This window comes from Anser anser (genome assembly GCF_964211835.1).
Source record: "Anser anser genome assembly, chromosome: 4".
In the NCBI taxonomy this organism is placed as follows: Eukaryota; Metazoa; Chordata; class Aves; order Anseriformes; family Anatidae; genus Anser; species Anser anser.
Genome location: NC_139724.1, coordinates 37,468,338 through 37,482,605, shown reverse-complemented (window position 1 = coordinate 37,482,605; position 14,268 = coordinate 37,468,338). Strand labels below are relative to the sequence as shown.

General features: G+C 42.0%; 1 protein-coding gene across 1 annotated transcript in view; it reads right to left on the bottom strand.

Annotated features, from left to right (window-relative positions):
• Positions 1-13,892, bottom strand: part of LOC310899017 (uncharacterized protein) — a 75,180-nt gene extending 61,288 nt beyond the window's left edge. The window contains exon 1 of the mRNA XM_083834949.1: positions 7,705-13,892. Coding sequence (XP_083691075.1) covers positions 7,705-7,777 — 73 coding nt within the window. The 5' untranslated portion in view covers positions 7,778-13,892. The remainder of the gene's footprint in view (positions 1-7,704) is intronic.
• Positions 13,893-14,268: the final 376 nt, after the last annotated feature.

The window sequence follows — 14,268 nt, the reverse complement described above, 5'->3', positions numbered from 1 at the left end:
CAGAACGTCCTGATGCCAGACCTGCTTCTACAGCCTGATGCCACAGAAGAACCCAGGGGTCTGTTTGGGCTGTCTTCAGTAAGTGGTGATGAAGGATCCAGAGACTCAGCTTGAAGTGCCTGGCTCTGTAACCCCTTTTTACTCCCACCTGACAAGGAGGCCACTCTTCAATGGCTGATGCATTCTCTTCAGCAATAGAGGAAGCAGAACCCAGACAGGGCGCGCACAGCTTTCTTTTGTTCAAGCAGCCTCCAAAGTGCACAGGGAGGCAACCTGATCTGAATTAAGCAGCCCTAAGCATGGTGCTTCACACTCCCCAGGGAAGTACGTCCCTGTGGGAGTCAGAAAGCAAAGCTGGCATGGAGAGGTGGGATTTTCCTCTGGGATTTTCTGGGAGGTACCTCCATCCTTCTTCTCAAGGGGAAAGGTGTCAGTCCCTTTCTTTCAAAAACTGAGCAGAGAACAAGACCTCTTTTGGCTGGGGGCAGAGAATCCCAGAGTGGTGTTCCTATCAGAGCTGGGTGAGACAATGCCCTCTGGGTCGAGGAGACCCTCATTTAATCCTGCCTTCTCTACCACAGGGGGACCTGAGCCCCCACATTCTCCTCTGTTATCCCTGCCAGGCAAGTTTCTCCACTGAGGAAAATGAAAAGGAAAAAGGGTCAGAGTGAGAAATCAAGACAGGGAAATGACTTTCCTGCCTAGTGGTGGGGAGACTCTAGAGTAAGACTGTTTTTACTGGCGTTAAACTATAATTGCATAAGCAGAACAAGGAAAAAGAACAAGAGGTCCCCAGAGAAAGGCCCCTAGCGTTTTGAGGAAATACAATCTCTTTGTTTTTCTTTCTGATCAAACCCAGTTGGACAATGTTATGAGGATGGTGTGAGAAAGTGTGTGCTGTTGGTTCCCATGCAGTTTCTCTCACACATCTATAGAACCACAGGTCCTATAAATCTATAAATCTATTTAGGTCTATGGGGTGCCAATATTCAAAAGCATTCAAATGATGTAAAAATAGAAGAAAAAAGAATTGCTGGAGAAAAGTGCCAGTTACCTACAGGCAATAACTGGATACCACTAAATCAAATTTATGTCATACTGTAACTAGGATATGGTTCACTTTGATAGGCAACCTTTTTATTTATTTATTTATTTTGGTTGGTTGGTTTTGTTTGTTTGCTTTTAGGTAGTGGATTTTTTCTTCCTGGTTACTGGAAAAAAATTTATAGTAGAAGCTTTATCCATCTTCATTTCAGTCTGAATTAACGCTCTGTGAAGCTTCCCAAGAGCTATCTTTATATGGTGGGTTACACCAGAAAGCTTGATTTAGACTTCATATATGATTAAACACAACACTCATAAGTAAAGCAGCACATCTTCATTAAAAATTATTAATAATGAAATTCTATGATGGAAAACAATTCACATTGGCAGAAAAATCAGATCTTATTGCCACCTAACAAGGATTTGCACTGCTGAAATTCTTTCTTCATTTAACAACAGAAAAGATCACATTTCCTTTCTTGCAAACATAGTCTTGAAAACAATACCATAGAAATCACTGCATCCTCCAGGATAAAGCATCACACTGCATCCATGGGATGAAATTCTATCCATGTAGCAAAGAGAAGTATGTTTAGTCAGAGGTCAAATCAAAAGGAATAGGATGGAAAGATTTCCCACTTGCTAGCAGGAGGTAAGTTTAATTATTCCACACCATTGCTCATCTCATTGGAGGTAATGAGCTCCTTGAAAATTCAGTGGCGAGCAAGTGGAGATTCTTTCTTCCAAACAAAAAATTCAGATAAGTTAAAAAATGAAATTACATGGTAAAAATAGCAGTCTAATAACTCCATATTTAATGAAAACAGTATTTACTATTTCTTTTGAGATATTATAAATGGAGATCAAGTTATGTCAGACTAAAAATATTAGCAAAGCAATTCCCAAAATCATAGACTTGCCAAAAATCTCTGCATCAGAAACTAAACTATAAATTGACTTTCTCTAAACTGACATAAGTGGGGATGTGAACTCAAGTCTGTGAGCATGGGACCATGCCCAAGTTCAGATATAGCCTGGTTCTGTAGTCTGTGAATAACAGCCACACATAAGGTGTGAAAAGGTGGTTTCAGGTGAAATGAACTGTGAAGTGTGAAATAAGCTTCACAAAAAGAAACGTCTGCTTCTAGAGAGTTTGTTTTCAAAATTTGTTTCAACACACACAGGCACATAAACGTCTGTTTATACAGATGTTTATCTTGGCATATTCCAATATTGGAGACTTAATCATGATGTCAAAACCAGGAGGCTGGTCTGTTGGTAGGTATGAAAGAGTTCCTCTGAAAGGCAATTCAGAAGAGGTGTTTAACCTAGGTGGTTTCTATTCTTTACAAAAGGCCCTCTCTCTTTTAATTAAAAAAGGGAGCTTTGCTCACAAAGGCGAGAAAATACTTTCATAAATGCTCATTTATGGAATCTCACTATTCATTACTGCTGAGTCATCACGTACCAATTACTGCCTAGCCCAATACCATACAAATTCATGTATATGTATATTTTACATATTTAACATATATTATGTTTTTTTATATATACATAAATTTGTATGGTATTGGGCTAGGCAGTAATTGGTACATGTGAGATACACACACTCTCTCTCCATAAAATAGACCTTGAAAAGAAGATACGCAGCAAGAGAATTTTGTACTGCAAGTTGCAGCTGAAAACACATTCATCAAATGGCTTCTCTATTCTTTAGTTCAGCCATTCTTCTCAACAGGACTTCTTAAGTACTTGGGACTGTATTACCTTCTTGCCTTTATATTTCCTAGTAACATGTCCAGACACTACTAACCAGAGAATGTCTTTTTCACAACTTTGATTTTTGACAGGATTTACATTTTTGTGGAGGTTTGCCTACATAATTTGGAAATATGACCTCCAAGAATTATTTAAAAAGAAAGAAAAGAAACTGTGCTTTCAAATGGAAGAGGTTCTTTTGAAATGGAAACCTACCTGAAATAGGTTGCGCAGAGAAAATAAAGGCAGTGGTGTAAAGTCACACAGAAACACAGTGTAAAGCACACACAAAATTGGAAGAACTTGTAGCATTAAGTAGAGATTTTAAGCCCTCTGCAGCTCCTACAGGAATACACTTCTTGAAGAAGGTAAGAAAGCCAGATGCTTTTTTTTTTTCTGACGGGGATAAGAAGAAGTCAAAAACAAGGGCACAATATAAAAGCACTGGAAACAAATTTTAGGACCTTTAAAAGGTCAATGCTCTTTTTCTCTCACGTTCTCAAAAGAGAACAGCATAAAAGAACACATTCTAAATTTCCCCCCAAATTAATTTCCATATGGCTGTGATATATGAGACAAGAGTCAAGATAACATCATAATTGCGAGGCAAACAGACATTCTATTTTTATAGCAGAAAAAACTAGTATCTTGAGACTTTTTTATTACAGTACTGAATCTTTGCTGTGGGACCAAGCTCTTTCTACCAGTGGACAACTGATTTAGAGACTATCCAGGCCTTTCCTGCATCCTTTAAATCAAAGGTAAAGCAACTTTCAGGATTATTGCTGAAATTTGATCTATTTAAGGAAAGCAATAGTGAATATTTTCCCTTTCTTTTATAGAATAAGTTTTATAGGCAATTAAATTGAAGTATGATTTTTGACACATTTATGTTACAGTGCTGCTGGCTGCTGTTGCTGCATACACTGCAACTGCTGTAGAGGGAAAAGAGCTGCAGTTGCTGTCGGCAGAAGCACTGCAGTAGTGATGACAAATGTGATTCTCTCATCCAGTGTGCAGAATGTGAATAGCAGTGGCTGCTCTGCACTTAAAGAGGGATTATGCTCAGATGCTTTCTAGGTAATGTTTACCAAATCCAAAACCATCTACAAAGATTAAAAAATGTTATTGCTATTTTTTACCTGATTGGCTATCCCATCACCAGTTAGCCAGCCAGAAACCACAAAATGCTGGCCTGTCCCCCCCTCATTTGCTCAGTCAGCACTGCAGACTAAGAGGCAGCTTGACTTTTTCCCCCCATCTCTGCATGAAGAACCTGAAGCACATTTCCATGAAGCAAAGCAAATTCTTCAGCAACTTCCAATACCAGGTTTTATATTACTGAAATTATGCTCTTCTGATAGAACTATTTCTGAGAAGCTAGGGAAAAAAAATGGAGACGGTGAGATCACATTTTTTTTTTCCTCTATATTTTTCTTCCAAGGGAACTCAGTATGAAGACAGTGACTTGGTGTGGATTGAAGCAGGTTTTTGTGAGGACTGTGATTTTAGATATCTTGATCACAGATTTGGCTATACATACTTTAAGATTTTATATGAAGCATGAGAATTCCAGGAACATAGACCTGACTTAGCATCATGAAGCAAATGGGAAATAACTTGAATTAGTACTTACAGAACAGCAAGTTTCATAGGTGCATGTTCACTTTGCTACATTCCCCTCTGTAGGCAGATATGCATTATATAATGCATTACTGGCAATGCATTACACTGCACAGGAAAGCTGAAAAGGTGCCCACATCCTAGGACTAAAAAAAAATTTCCAACAGTCATGATCCCAGCACTCATAAAAATGAAGTCACACACCTCAGGACAGTGTTAAACTTACAGCCTAGTAAGACAGCCTTATTCTTGCTCTGTGGCCTGTTGTGCACTGGCGCTGCATACTGCTTGCCATGGTGTCATCCCAGTTCTGCTTTTCCTTAATTGAAAATAAGGGAGCCCAGTTTTAGTCTGGCTGATCTTAAGGTAAAACACAAGTCATTGTTCTGGCATTTCTCAGTTCCTACCTTTGTTATTCTGAACCTCTGGCTATCTGCAATCCAGTTTGACAGAGAAAGAAAGGTCTCTAGTATGTTATCTTTCAACATGGTTCATGAAAGTAAGTAGTCAGGAAGAAAAGAGAAATGCTATTTGTGCACCTGTTGAGTGACAGACTTCTTTAGATACTGGGGAAAATATGTAGTAACTGACAGTGGGGACATGATTCCACAAAAAACTGCTCAAGAAACTTCATGTTATTTTTAATGAGTTTGATAACTAGCGCTGGTCACAGATCAAAGCCGTACTCTGCTGGATTTTGTACACAGACAATCTCTACTTCACATATTTTATAAAACACAAATCAACAGATGGTGAGAATGAGAGACAGCGCTGATCAGTAAGGTAGGCAGTACCACAGTACATGGCCTACTATCAGTGTTTTTTCAAGCATCACCACAAAAGAAAATGTTGAAGGGGGATGAAATCATTTTATTTTCCTTTGTAGGTGGAAAGGCATAATCACGTAATAAAGTAGAGCTAAAGAGACAGAAAATTGCTGCCTTCCTTCTTGTTGAAACCTCACCAAGTCAGCAGCCATGACTGGGGATCACTTCAGTACATACAGTTCTCCTGTGTATTGTATTTGCAAATCTGGGGTGGTTTTGCCTGGTTTCTCTAGATTTGTACCTCTCTTCTGATAACTACAGATTAATTATTTTCTGCACCTGTCTTGAAGTCTGCATCTGACTAAACTGGCAGCCCCATTTCCACCAAGAGGCGACCTTTAGAGGCAGCACAGTGACAGGACATAACCTGAGAGGCAGCAGCAGTGAAGGGAGCTGAGACTCCACATCCCTGCTGCAACCAAGGCAAGAAAGGCTGGAGCCTGTCAGACAGCCGGATCCTACTGAGAACTAAGGAAGCCGTGGACACGTCTGTGCCAGCCCCTGTATGCGGCCTGCACCTCAGCTGCATGCACGCTGCGCCTCAGGACCTTATCTCCCTGCAGCCCCATGAGCGGGATGTCTCAGAACAAGTCACAAAGCACAGAGGTTGTTTCCAGCTACACCTCCAAATGAATCTGAATTCACTGAAGCCATAACTTTCTCATTACCCTGAGCAAACATAAGAGGAGACTATTGTTAAACCTCCAGCTCCATCTCTTTGGCAGCAGTCTGTGCTTGTGTCAGGACAGTGACTGCAGAACCACAGCCTCAGCCTCGTTCACATTCTCCAGACTTGTATCATCTTGTAAAGATGAGGGAAACTGCAGACTATAGCTTGAAGACATGCCCTTACATGTTACCCTGACTTCCACAGCCCCCTGTGTCATTAAAAACTTCTACGAGTAGCACCATATCATCATATGTTGGATCTTAAGTCCCAGGCCCTGCAGCAAGAGGAGGAGCAGGGCTGTCTCGTAACATCTGTACCTTCCTCCCTTTTCCCCCATGGTCATGTTTCCACCTCTGTACTTTCCATCAACAAAAGCATTAACACAGCCTGTAAAGTTTTCTTTCTGTCTGAGAATAAAAAGCAATACAAAATGTTCCTTTTTCTTCTGGCCCAAAGCTGATTTCTGTTCTCATCTTGCTGAGAAAACAAACTGCTAAACCAAAGAAAAGCCAAAGGCATCATACCTTTCTTCCCTAAGGCAACTTGGGTGTCAGCTCCTCTTAGACTGATGTCCACCAGGAGAGACAACTGGCTTTGGTGTTAACAGTTCCTCTGGCTAATCATCTCCCTCTGGTGTGGTGTGTCCTCTCACCTCTCTTGTGCTTTCAGACCTGGGGTCATTTCTTTCACTGTAAGTTACATATATAGTAAAGATGAATCCAACAGCTTATGTGAAACAAAGATCACAAAAACTACACTTGGAAAATCCTCAGTAACATATTCTGTAACTGAAATCTCTCTTCCATACTATACGGTAATATTGAGGTTCTATAGTTGAGAGTTTAAGCAGTTTCTCATGGTTCCAGAGAGAAATCTTTTCCAGCAAACCTTGATATTAGCTGGAACATAAACACTATTTTTTGTTTATTTATTTTAAAGAGCGTCCAAAATCATCATTATGGCTCACAAGAAGAATTGGTCTTTGCTCATACTATGACAATTTTTAAGATTCTTGAAGTAAGCTCAGTACTATCAAGGCATTAACTACTCAAATCAGTCTCACTGACATTAACCAAAGCATTCCTAGGGTTGATTTTAAAAGGCAAAGAGTTGTGTGAGCTTTTGATTTTAGTAGTGAAACAAACAGAGGACAATTAGGGAACACAGTTTAGGCAGTCTTAAAGATTTGAGTTCTCGAACAAAAATCTTCTCACAGGATTTCAGTTTATATGGCCTAAGACTGAACTATAGAGAAATACTGTGCAAGCTGGGAGGACATTCATGCTGGCATAATGATTACTTGGGTATAATGACTGAAACAAAAGTTGCAAAACCTTGCAGATTCTAGCAGAGGAACTAATTCCAACAGCAAGAGGAACCAAAACAGAGGGAACTGAAATAATTAGATTAGCTTAATTGTAACCATGTCTAAATAACCACAGGCATTGAAATGTTCAGTAATTTTGTAAGAGGAGTAACCTGTGAATGGCAAAAAGCATTCTTATCAACATGCACAGCTGGCAAGAGAAGAAGCAACCTGTTCAGCACGAAGCTGATTCATTCTTCCTGCATACTACCTTCAACATCCAGCCCATTTTTCTTTGCTAAAGCTTTGGTTCAGGTCTTCACTGGGATGCATGTCGACAGCTGAAGCTTCCCCTTTCTGGTTTCAACAAATCTACTTGCTCTCCCTGCTAAACCATTTAACACATTACAATAAAAATTATCTTGCTGACTTACCACTTCTATTGTATTTTTACCTACTATGCATCCCTCACCTACCTTTTTCTTCTACTGCATCAGACAAGCTCTGCACCTTGTATTGCCCACCTCTCTCAAAGCATACACTGGTCATTACTTGCTTGCAGCTGACCAAGAAGCACCAGCTGCTGGTGTTCCCCCAGCACAGCCCCTTCCTCTTTTATCATGTTCCTTTTGTAAAGGAAAAGCCTCCCGTAAAGAAAATCTGCAAAGTCACTTCAACTTCCTCCTTAAGACTTACTGATGCCTGCCCACGCACGTGACACCTGACAGTGACTCATTTCCCCGTTCTGTGGTCACTCCCTTTCTGCTTATTCCAAACTCTCATTCTCAGCTGGACACTACCTTTGGCTTCGCACCTGCTCGTGTTCTTATCAGGTGCTCAGGTTACAAGATCTACAAGGTGCGGGCTGGGCTTTGTTTCCTAAAGTGTGTGACCACTCTAGAAACACTCCACTACAAGATGAAAGGTTAAGCTTCTCAGAGGTTTGTGCCCAAGACCTCAGTTCATGTGAAGCCTGGGACATAAGTGGGTGAAACCCAGCTTTCTCATGCACCCAAGAGAGTACTGAGCCTATATGCAGTTTTGAAAACATCCCTGGCTTTTCCCTTCATCTGGGATAAAGTGGTTTGCTGCCTGGCCAGCTGCCTCAGGGACACGAGGAATGGATCACTGCGATACCCTAGGTTATCTCTTGTGATACTCTAGGTTAGCTCTGTAAGCAGTCACCCTCTGATATGCTTCTGGGCTGTTCTGCAAGCAAGAAGTAAAAGTCCTTAAAAGGACCAGGGAGAAAAAGCAATAGTGCTGCCTTACCTTGTGCTTTATTAGGCAGACACACCCAAGGTTTGGTTCCTTTTGACTGCCTGCAGCTATAAGCTGTGAAAACACTGCCAAAGCATTGCAGGGTTTGTTGCAGTGAGAACCTGCTCATTGCGCTTTTTTATTCATGAAGAATTGTCATGGAACAAGAACTTGTGTAGCTGTACACAGAACAGAGTCTGTGCAACTGGTTTCTTCTCCAGAGCCAAACTGCAGTCTGCAGTCTTGCGATGAGGGAGATGGCCATGCTGTGCAGTGTGACAGCAGGAGCAAAGAACAGCTTCTGTAGGGTAGGAAGGACTGGACTTCTGGGTAGCCTTGATTCCTCCCATTGCTGTCTTTCCAGTCTTTTGGGACACACATTAAGGGCTGATTGTAAATATGTAGGAAAATCTGCCACCACATGAAAGTTGTCACCTGACCAGGGCAGGCTTTCTAATAACATTCCAGGTTTTTACTTCAGCCATTCTGATCATTACTTGGGGAAAACTCAGCATAACTGCACAGAAAATCACTACTCATACATCGTTCACTGACATCAGTAATTTTCAAAGAAAGCGCCTTGGAAAGCAGCCTGATGTCTTTTAGAAACGTAATACTAAATACACGCCACTGAAGACAAAAATACTAGAAAGTGTGTGTGCACGTTGCTCAGATGTCAGCATCATTGTAACTAGTCAGGGAATGAGAGCAGGCCATGCAGCACTGAAATCAGGGAGGAATCAGTTGGGTAAATGACAATGTCTGTAGGTGCCTACTGGAAGAATGCAGATCATAAAATACAGACTACTTATATTCTGTGTTTGTGTGTGCACACGCATGAAAAGCCATATCCTGTGAAGAAAGGAAGAGTTAAACAGAGGATGAAAAAAAAAGGAAAAAAAAAAAGGGAAAAAAAGGCAGGAGAATGAGTGGAGCAAAGGATTGTTGCTAAAATGAAAAAGAGGTTCAGAAGTAAGAACACGGAAGTCCAGCAAGAAAGGACTTGGCCATCAGGCACCTAAGGCCACTTCTCAAGAAGCAGTGACAAAATGCTCAATCCCAGCCTGCCCAGAGCTGATCTCCTTTCAGACTGAAAAGAACTGATGGCAGGGAGCATTCACCCGTGTTCACCCACTGCATGTCAGCAGGAGATGCAGCCTGCATGGATTTGGCAGAGGCCACAAGGCCCAGAACACTTACACACCCAGGTCGCTGCACAGGGGCACGCTACTGACAGTCAACAAAAAGAAAACCATTTACTTCAGAGATTAGCCCTGGAGAATGGGAATGGCCATCCAGGACCCTATGGCCTGGACAAAAGCAACTTCATTTTTCATTACTGGGCTCTTTCATGTTGTAATTGATCTTTTCCGAAGACTTCTAGGTGGTGGACCCTTAGATTCATCTCCCCTTTTCCCTGCTGAACAGTCTTTCACAAGGTGAGCAGCCCAAGTCACCTGAAAGAGTGCTGCCTCTTGGAAACCTGGGGCTGCTCAGGGTGAGCAACGGCGGCAGAAACAAGCCTTTGGAGTGCCAAATCCTGCCTGAGCTCCAAGGGGACATTTCATTTACAATAGCTTCCTCTTCATTTTCTGAGGCTTAAATGATCAAAGAGCATTTCTTTTTTACGATCATTTTAACACTGACATTATATTGCAATGCTAAAATTGGATGTCGTTTCAGGAAAACCATAGCCACCCATGAAAGCAAAACATAAACTACAACAAATAAAGAAGTCAACATAAAAAACTTCTTGGGAATAATACAAAGGCATCTGTAAGTAATACAAATATAGGTTTAATCAAAAATAGTCGCACAGAGAGATCACTGAAAGTAACTATGAGAAAACTGATAAAGGAAAAAATGTGAGGATGCACATGATATTGAGGATGAACAAAGACCTTGTAATGTGACATGCTCAGAAAATATGGATTCTAAGTATACCTCTGTAGTATTCAATTTGGAAACACATTTAGTAACTCATTACAAGTTTCCCTCTTTCCAAATATCTGGCCTGGTAGTTACTATCACTTCCCACAAATCTGCTGCTTTCAATGATCCAAATACTAATCAAATCACAACACTATGGCACTTCATGAAATTGGCCCAAATGTTGTCAACAGGTAGTATATGGAAAAGCATTTCATTACAGAAAGCTCCTTTCCCACATATGCAGTCTTTCCTTCCATGTTTAACTGGAATTTCTGAAGATACTTCTTCCATTTTATGTTAAAATAAACAACAAAATATTGCCTGTAAATTTTCCAAAGCCTTTACCAAAGGATATTTCAGGCTTTATTTATGTATTTATTTATTTATTTTAAAAGTGCAGTCTTTTCCTCACTCCCTGGAAAGCTGGGTGGCTTGGAAAATGGAGCTGAACACCCAGGGCCTGGTCAGTGCAAGCACTTACATTTTCAGAGCAGGTTATGATGATGATGCTCTAAGGTTAACACCAAGCACAGAAAGCATCCACGTGTGCTTTGTAGTGCACTCCAAGGGGCAGCTCACGGCGGCTCATGCAGAGCTGCCCGAGGCACAGCCCGAGAGCTGTAGTCAGGGCAGGCTGAGGGTCAGTGCCTGGGTACACACCGTGGGTCCCAGGCAGGCTGTGAGTGTTGGGCTCTGCGTAGCAAGTAGATTTACTCCTTTATCTTCCACGGAGAGCAGAATCTGCAGCTGTGCTTCTGAAGTGTTCCACATAAAATAAGGAGCCATGCTTGGGCAAATTTTGGTGTCACTGGGGTCAAGCCCACCTTTTGTCAACTGTTCAGTTAGCTAGAGGAGACCTCCAGCACTCCCCCTGCATGACCCAGCCTGAGGACTCCACCATTACTGACAGTTAATCCCACTTTTATCTGGTACCTTGAATGACTGCATTAACCCTGACATACCTTTCTCACAATTAGAGCTCTTTTTTTTTTTTTCTTTCTTTTTTTTTTCCTTTTTTTCTTTTTAAACAGCTGAACTGCAGAGAGAGCTCCATTTCAAAATGTGGCTACCATTAAGGCGGTGTTTTGGTACAGGAAGATATAATATACCTCTGTAATGCACTACTGTGTGCTCTTTAATTCTCTGAATAGCCAAAAGGCAGACGGCAGTAAAAAAGATCAGCTGCACAAACCCAGTAGTGACACAAACTGCTTAAATGAAGCCCATCTGAGCAATGTTTTCCTCATGCTTTGTGACTTTGCCTGTCACCCAGGACAGGTGTCTTAATAGTACAGATGCACTCTAATATGGTATAACCCATGCACTCCAAATTGTCCCCTGGAGCTACCCAGGAGGTTGTTAAGGGATACAATGATTAAAGGCGAGTGTCAGTCTCATACAAGACTGAGCATTGGGGAATATCAAGACTGTCTGAGAGTCTTCCCTGACCCAAAAAGTGCAACAGCAAGTGAATGTAGAAATGAAATTAAAGAACATCACTTCTGCCCCACTTCTTACTCACCCCTTTGACTGTGGGCCTGACCTGATAAACAAATGAGGTTCCTTCTTTGTGCACACAAATGGGAATTCAGTGGCTAAAGAAGAGCCCAGAAGCATGTTCTGGCTTGCACAATGCCAGAAAAAAAAAAAAAAAAAAGCCTGCACAACTGTCTGCAGCACTTAATGCAACAAGGGTGAAGCACCAACAAACAGCCCAGGGAGAACTAAACAGCCTCTTGAATTTGCTCGGGATGTAGGTTTTAACTGTCTGTCGTGGTTTCATCTGGGATAGCATTAATTTTCTTCATAGTAGCTGGTATGGTGCTGTGCTTTGGATTTAGGATGAGAATACTGCTGATAACACACTGATGTTTTACTTGTTGCAAAACAGCGCTTAGACAGAGCCAAGGACTTCTCAGCCTCTCGTGCTGCCCGGCCAGCGAGGAGGCTGGGGATGCACCAGGAGCTGGGAAGGGACGCAGCCAGGACAGCTGGCCCAGGCTGGCCAAAGGGATGTCCCACACCGTGTGGCATCGTGCTCAGCAATAAAACTAGGGGAGTTGGCCAGGGGGGCTTCTGCTGCTCAAGGACTGGCTGGGCATCAGTTGGCTAGTAGTGAGTGATTGCAATGTGCGTCACTTGCTTTGTTCATTCTTTTTGTTGTTGCTTGTGTTTGTTTCTTTGTCTTCTTTCTTAGTAAACTGTCCTTACCTCAACCCACGAGTTCTTGCACTTTCCAATTTTCTCCCCTAACCCACTGCATGGGGGTTGGTAAGCCAACAGCTGCACAGTGTTCAGCTGTCTGCCTGGTTAAGCCACAAAACTGTTCTGGGGGATTCAAAGCTTTACTGGCAGACAAGACAACTGTGTCCCAGACAGATTCTTTTGAACTGCTCGTATTGGCAGATCCAACACAAAATGTTCCTGTGCTTCATGATGTACAGAACTGGATCCAAAGAAAAGGCAGAGTTGGAAAGTGTCTGAGACGGGTCCACCCTAAATAAAATGAGATGAATCATATCCATTGCTCATGCAATTGTTCTCCTACTGCAAGAGCAGCTTTCAACTCAAAGGCCATCCTTTCTGAGCCTCTAAGTCAGGTACTGAGAGCACCTCTAGACAGATCTCTGTTCCTTAGAGTGCCTAGAGAAAGACAAGGACATGGCTCTGTAGGAGACAGCCCAGCTCAATATGCAGTGGCGATCTCAGGCAGCTTTCAAGTATTGACCTAGGGTTTCTCCCTTTCTCCTTCAGTCAGTGGGACTCACCCAGCAGACCTCCTCTGACACTGCCCCGTGGCATTTGAACTGCATGAGAGAAACACAATAGTGTGCTCTGATCAGGGAATAGTCCAAATCAGTTTCAATGTACACAACAAGTTACAAGCAGATGTGCAGAGAAATAATACTTAATAATGCAGAGCCTAAACTACGGGGTTTGTGACATTAACTGAACAAGGTGGCTAAATCCTGTGGATTCAAATATCTCTTACCAACACCTCAGTGCTTGCTAAACGGAGGAAGAGGCAGAAAAGGGATGGTGCCTACATTTTCATTCTGCAGTGGCATTCTAATTATAACTCCCATCAATAATGTCCAATAATGACTACTAGCCCATGCAAAACAGAATTTTGACCAGAGAACAGGTTGTAGGGTATGGTTTGTCTTTAAAAGAAACAAACAAAAATCCAGTTCCCCAGACTGAGCTACTCTGAGTGATAACCCCAGCCAAGCTGGCAATTTATCAGAAAAAAAACACCTTTTCTCCTCAAAGGATATGGTCAGAGGACATTTACCCTTGAGAAATATAGCTCTTTGTTTTGTAACAGATCCGGCAGCACACAAGCAGTCAAAAGGGAATTCTGTAATGTGTGGATGAGAAATGGCAATGCCTAAGCAATTTTGCCTCTCACTATTTCGTCTTAAGATATTCTGCATTGCCACATGGATAGGGTAAGAATCTCAGTATAACTTTGGTCTTCTTACATGTCCATAAAGTGCTGCAGGGGAAAGAGCCTTACAACAGGAATCTACCATGGGCATCCTCATGACTTGGGGTGAACTCCTTGCCTTTGAACGCTGGAAGCAAAGCTACAGAAACATCAAAAAAAACCATGTGGGAACTATTTCCCACAGAGGCCAAAGCCAAAACAGTCTTCTGGCTAAGGCAGAAGAAGAAAGATGCTAATTCTGTGGGCTTGAAGGTTTTTGTGGTTCTCCAGCTTCCCTACATGACACGTTAGACATGGCTCAGGAGAATTGAATAGGCACACCTACATCACGAGCTCTGCCAACAGCTCAAGTGTACTTAGTATTATTTGTCACTGCTGGTCCGCTGTCATTAGGGGC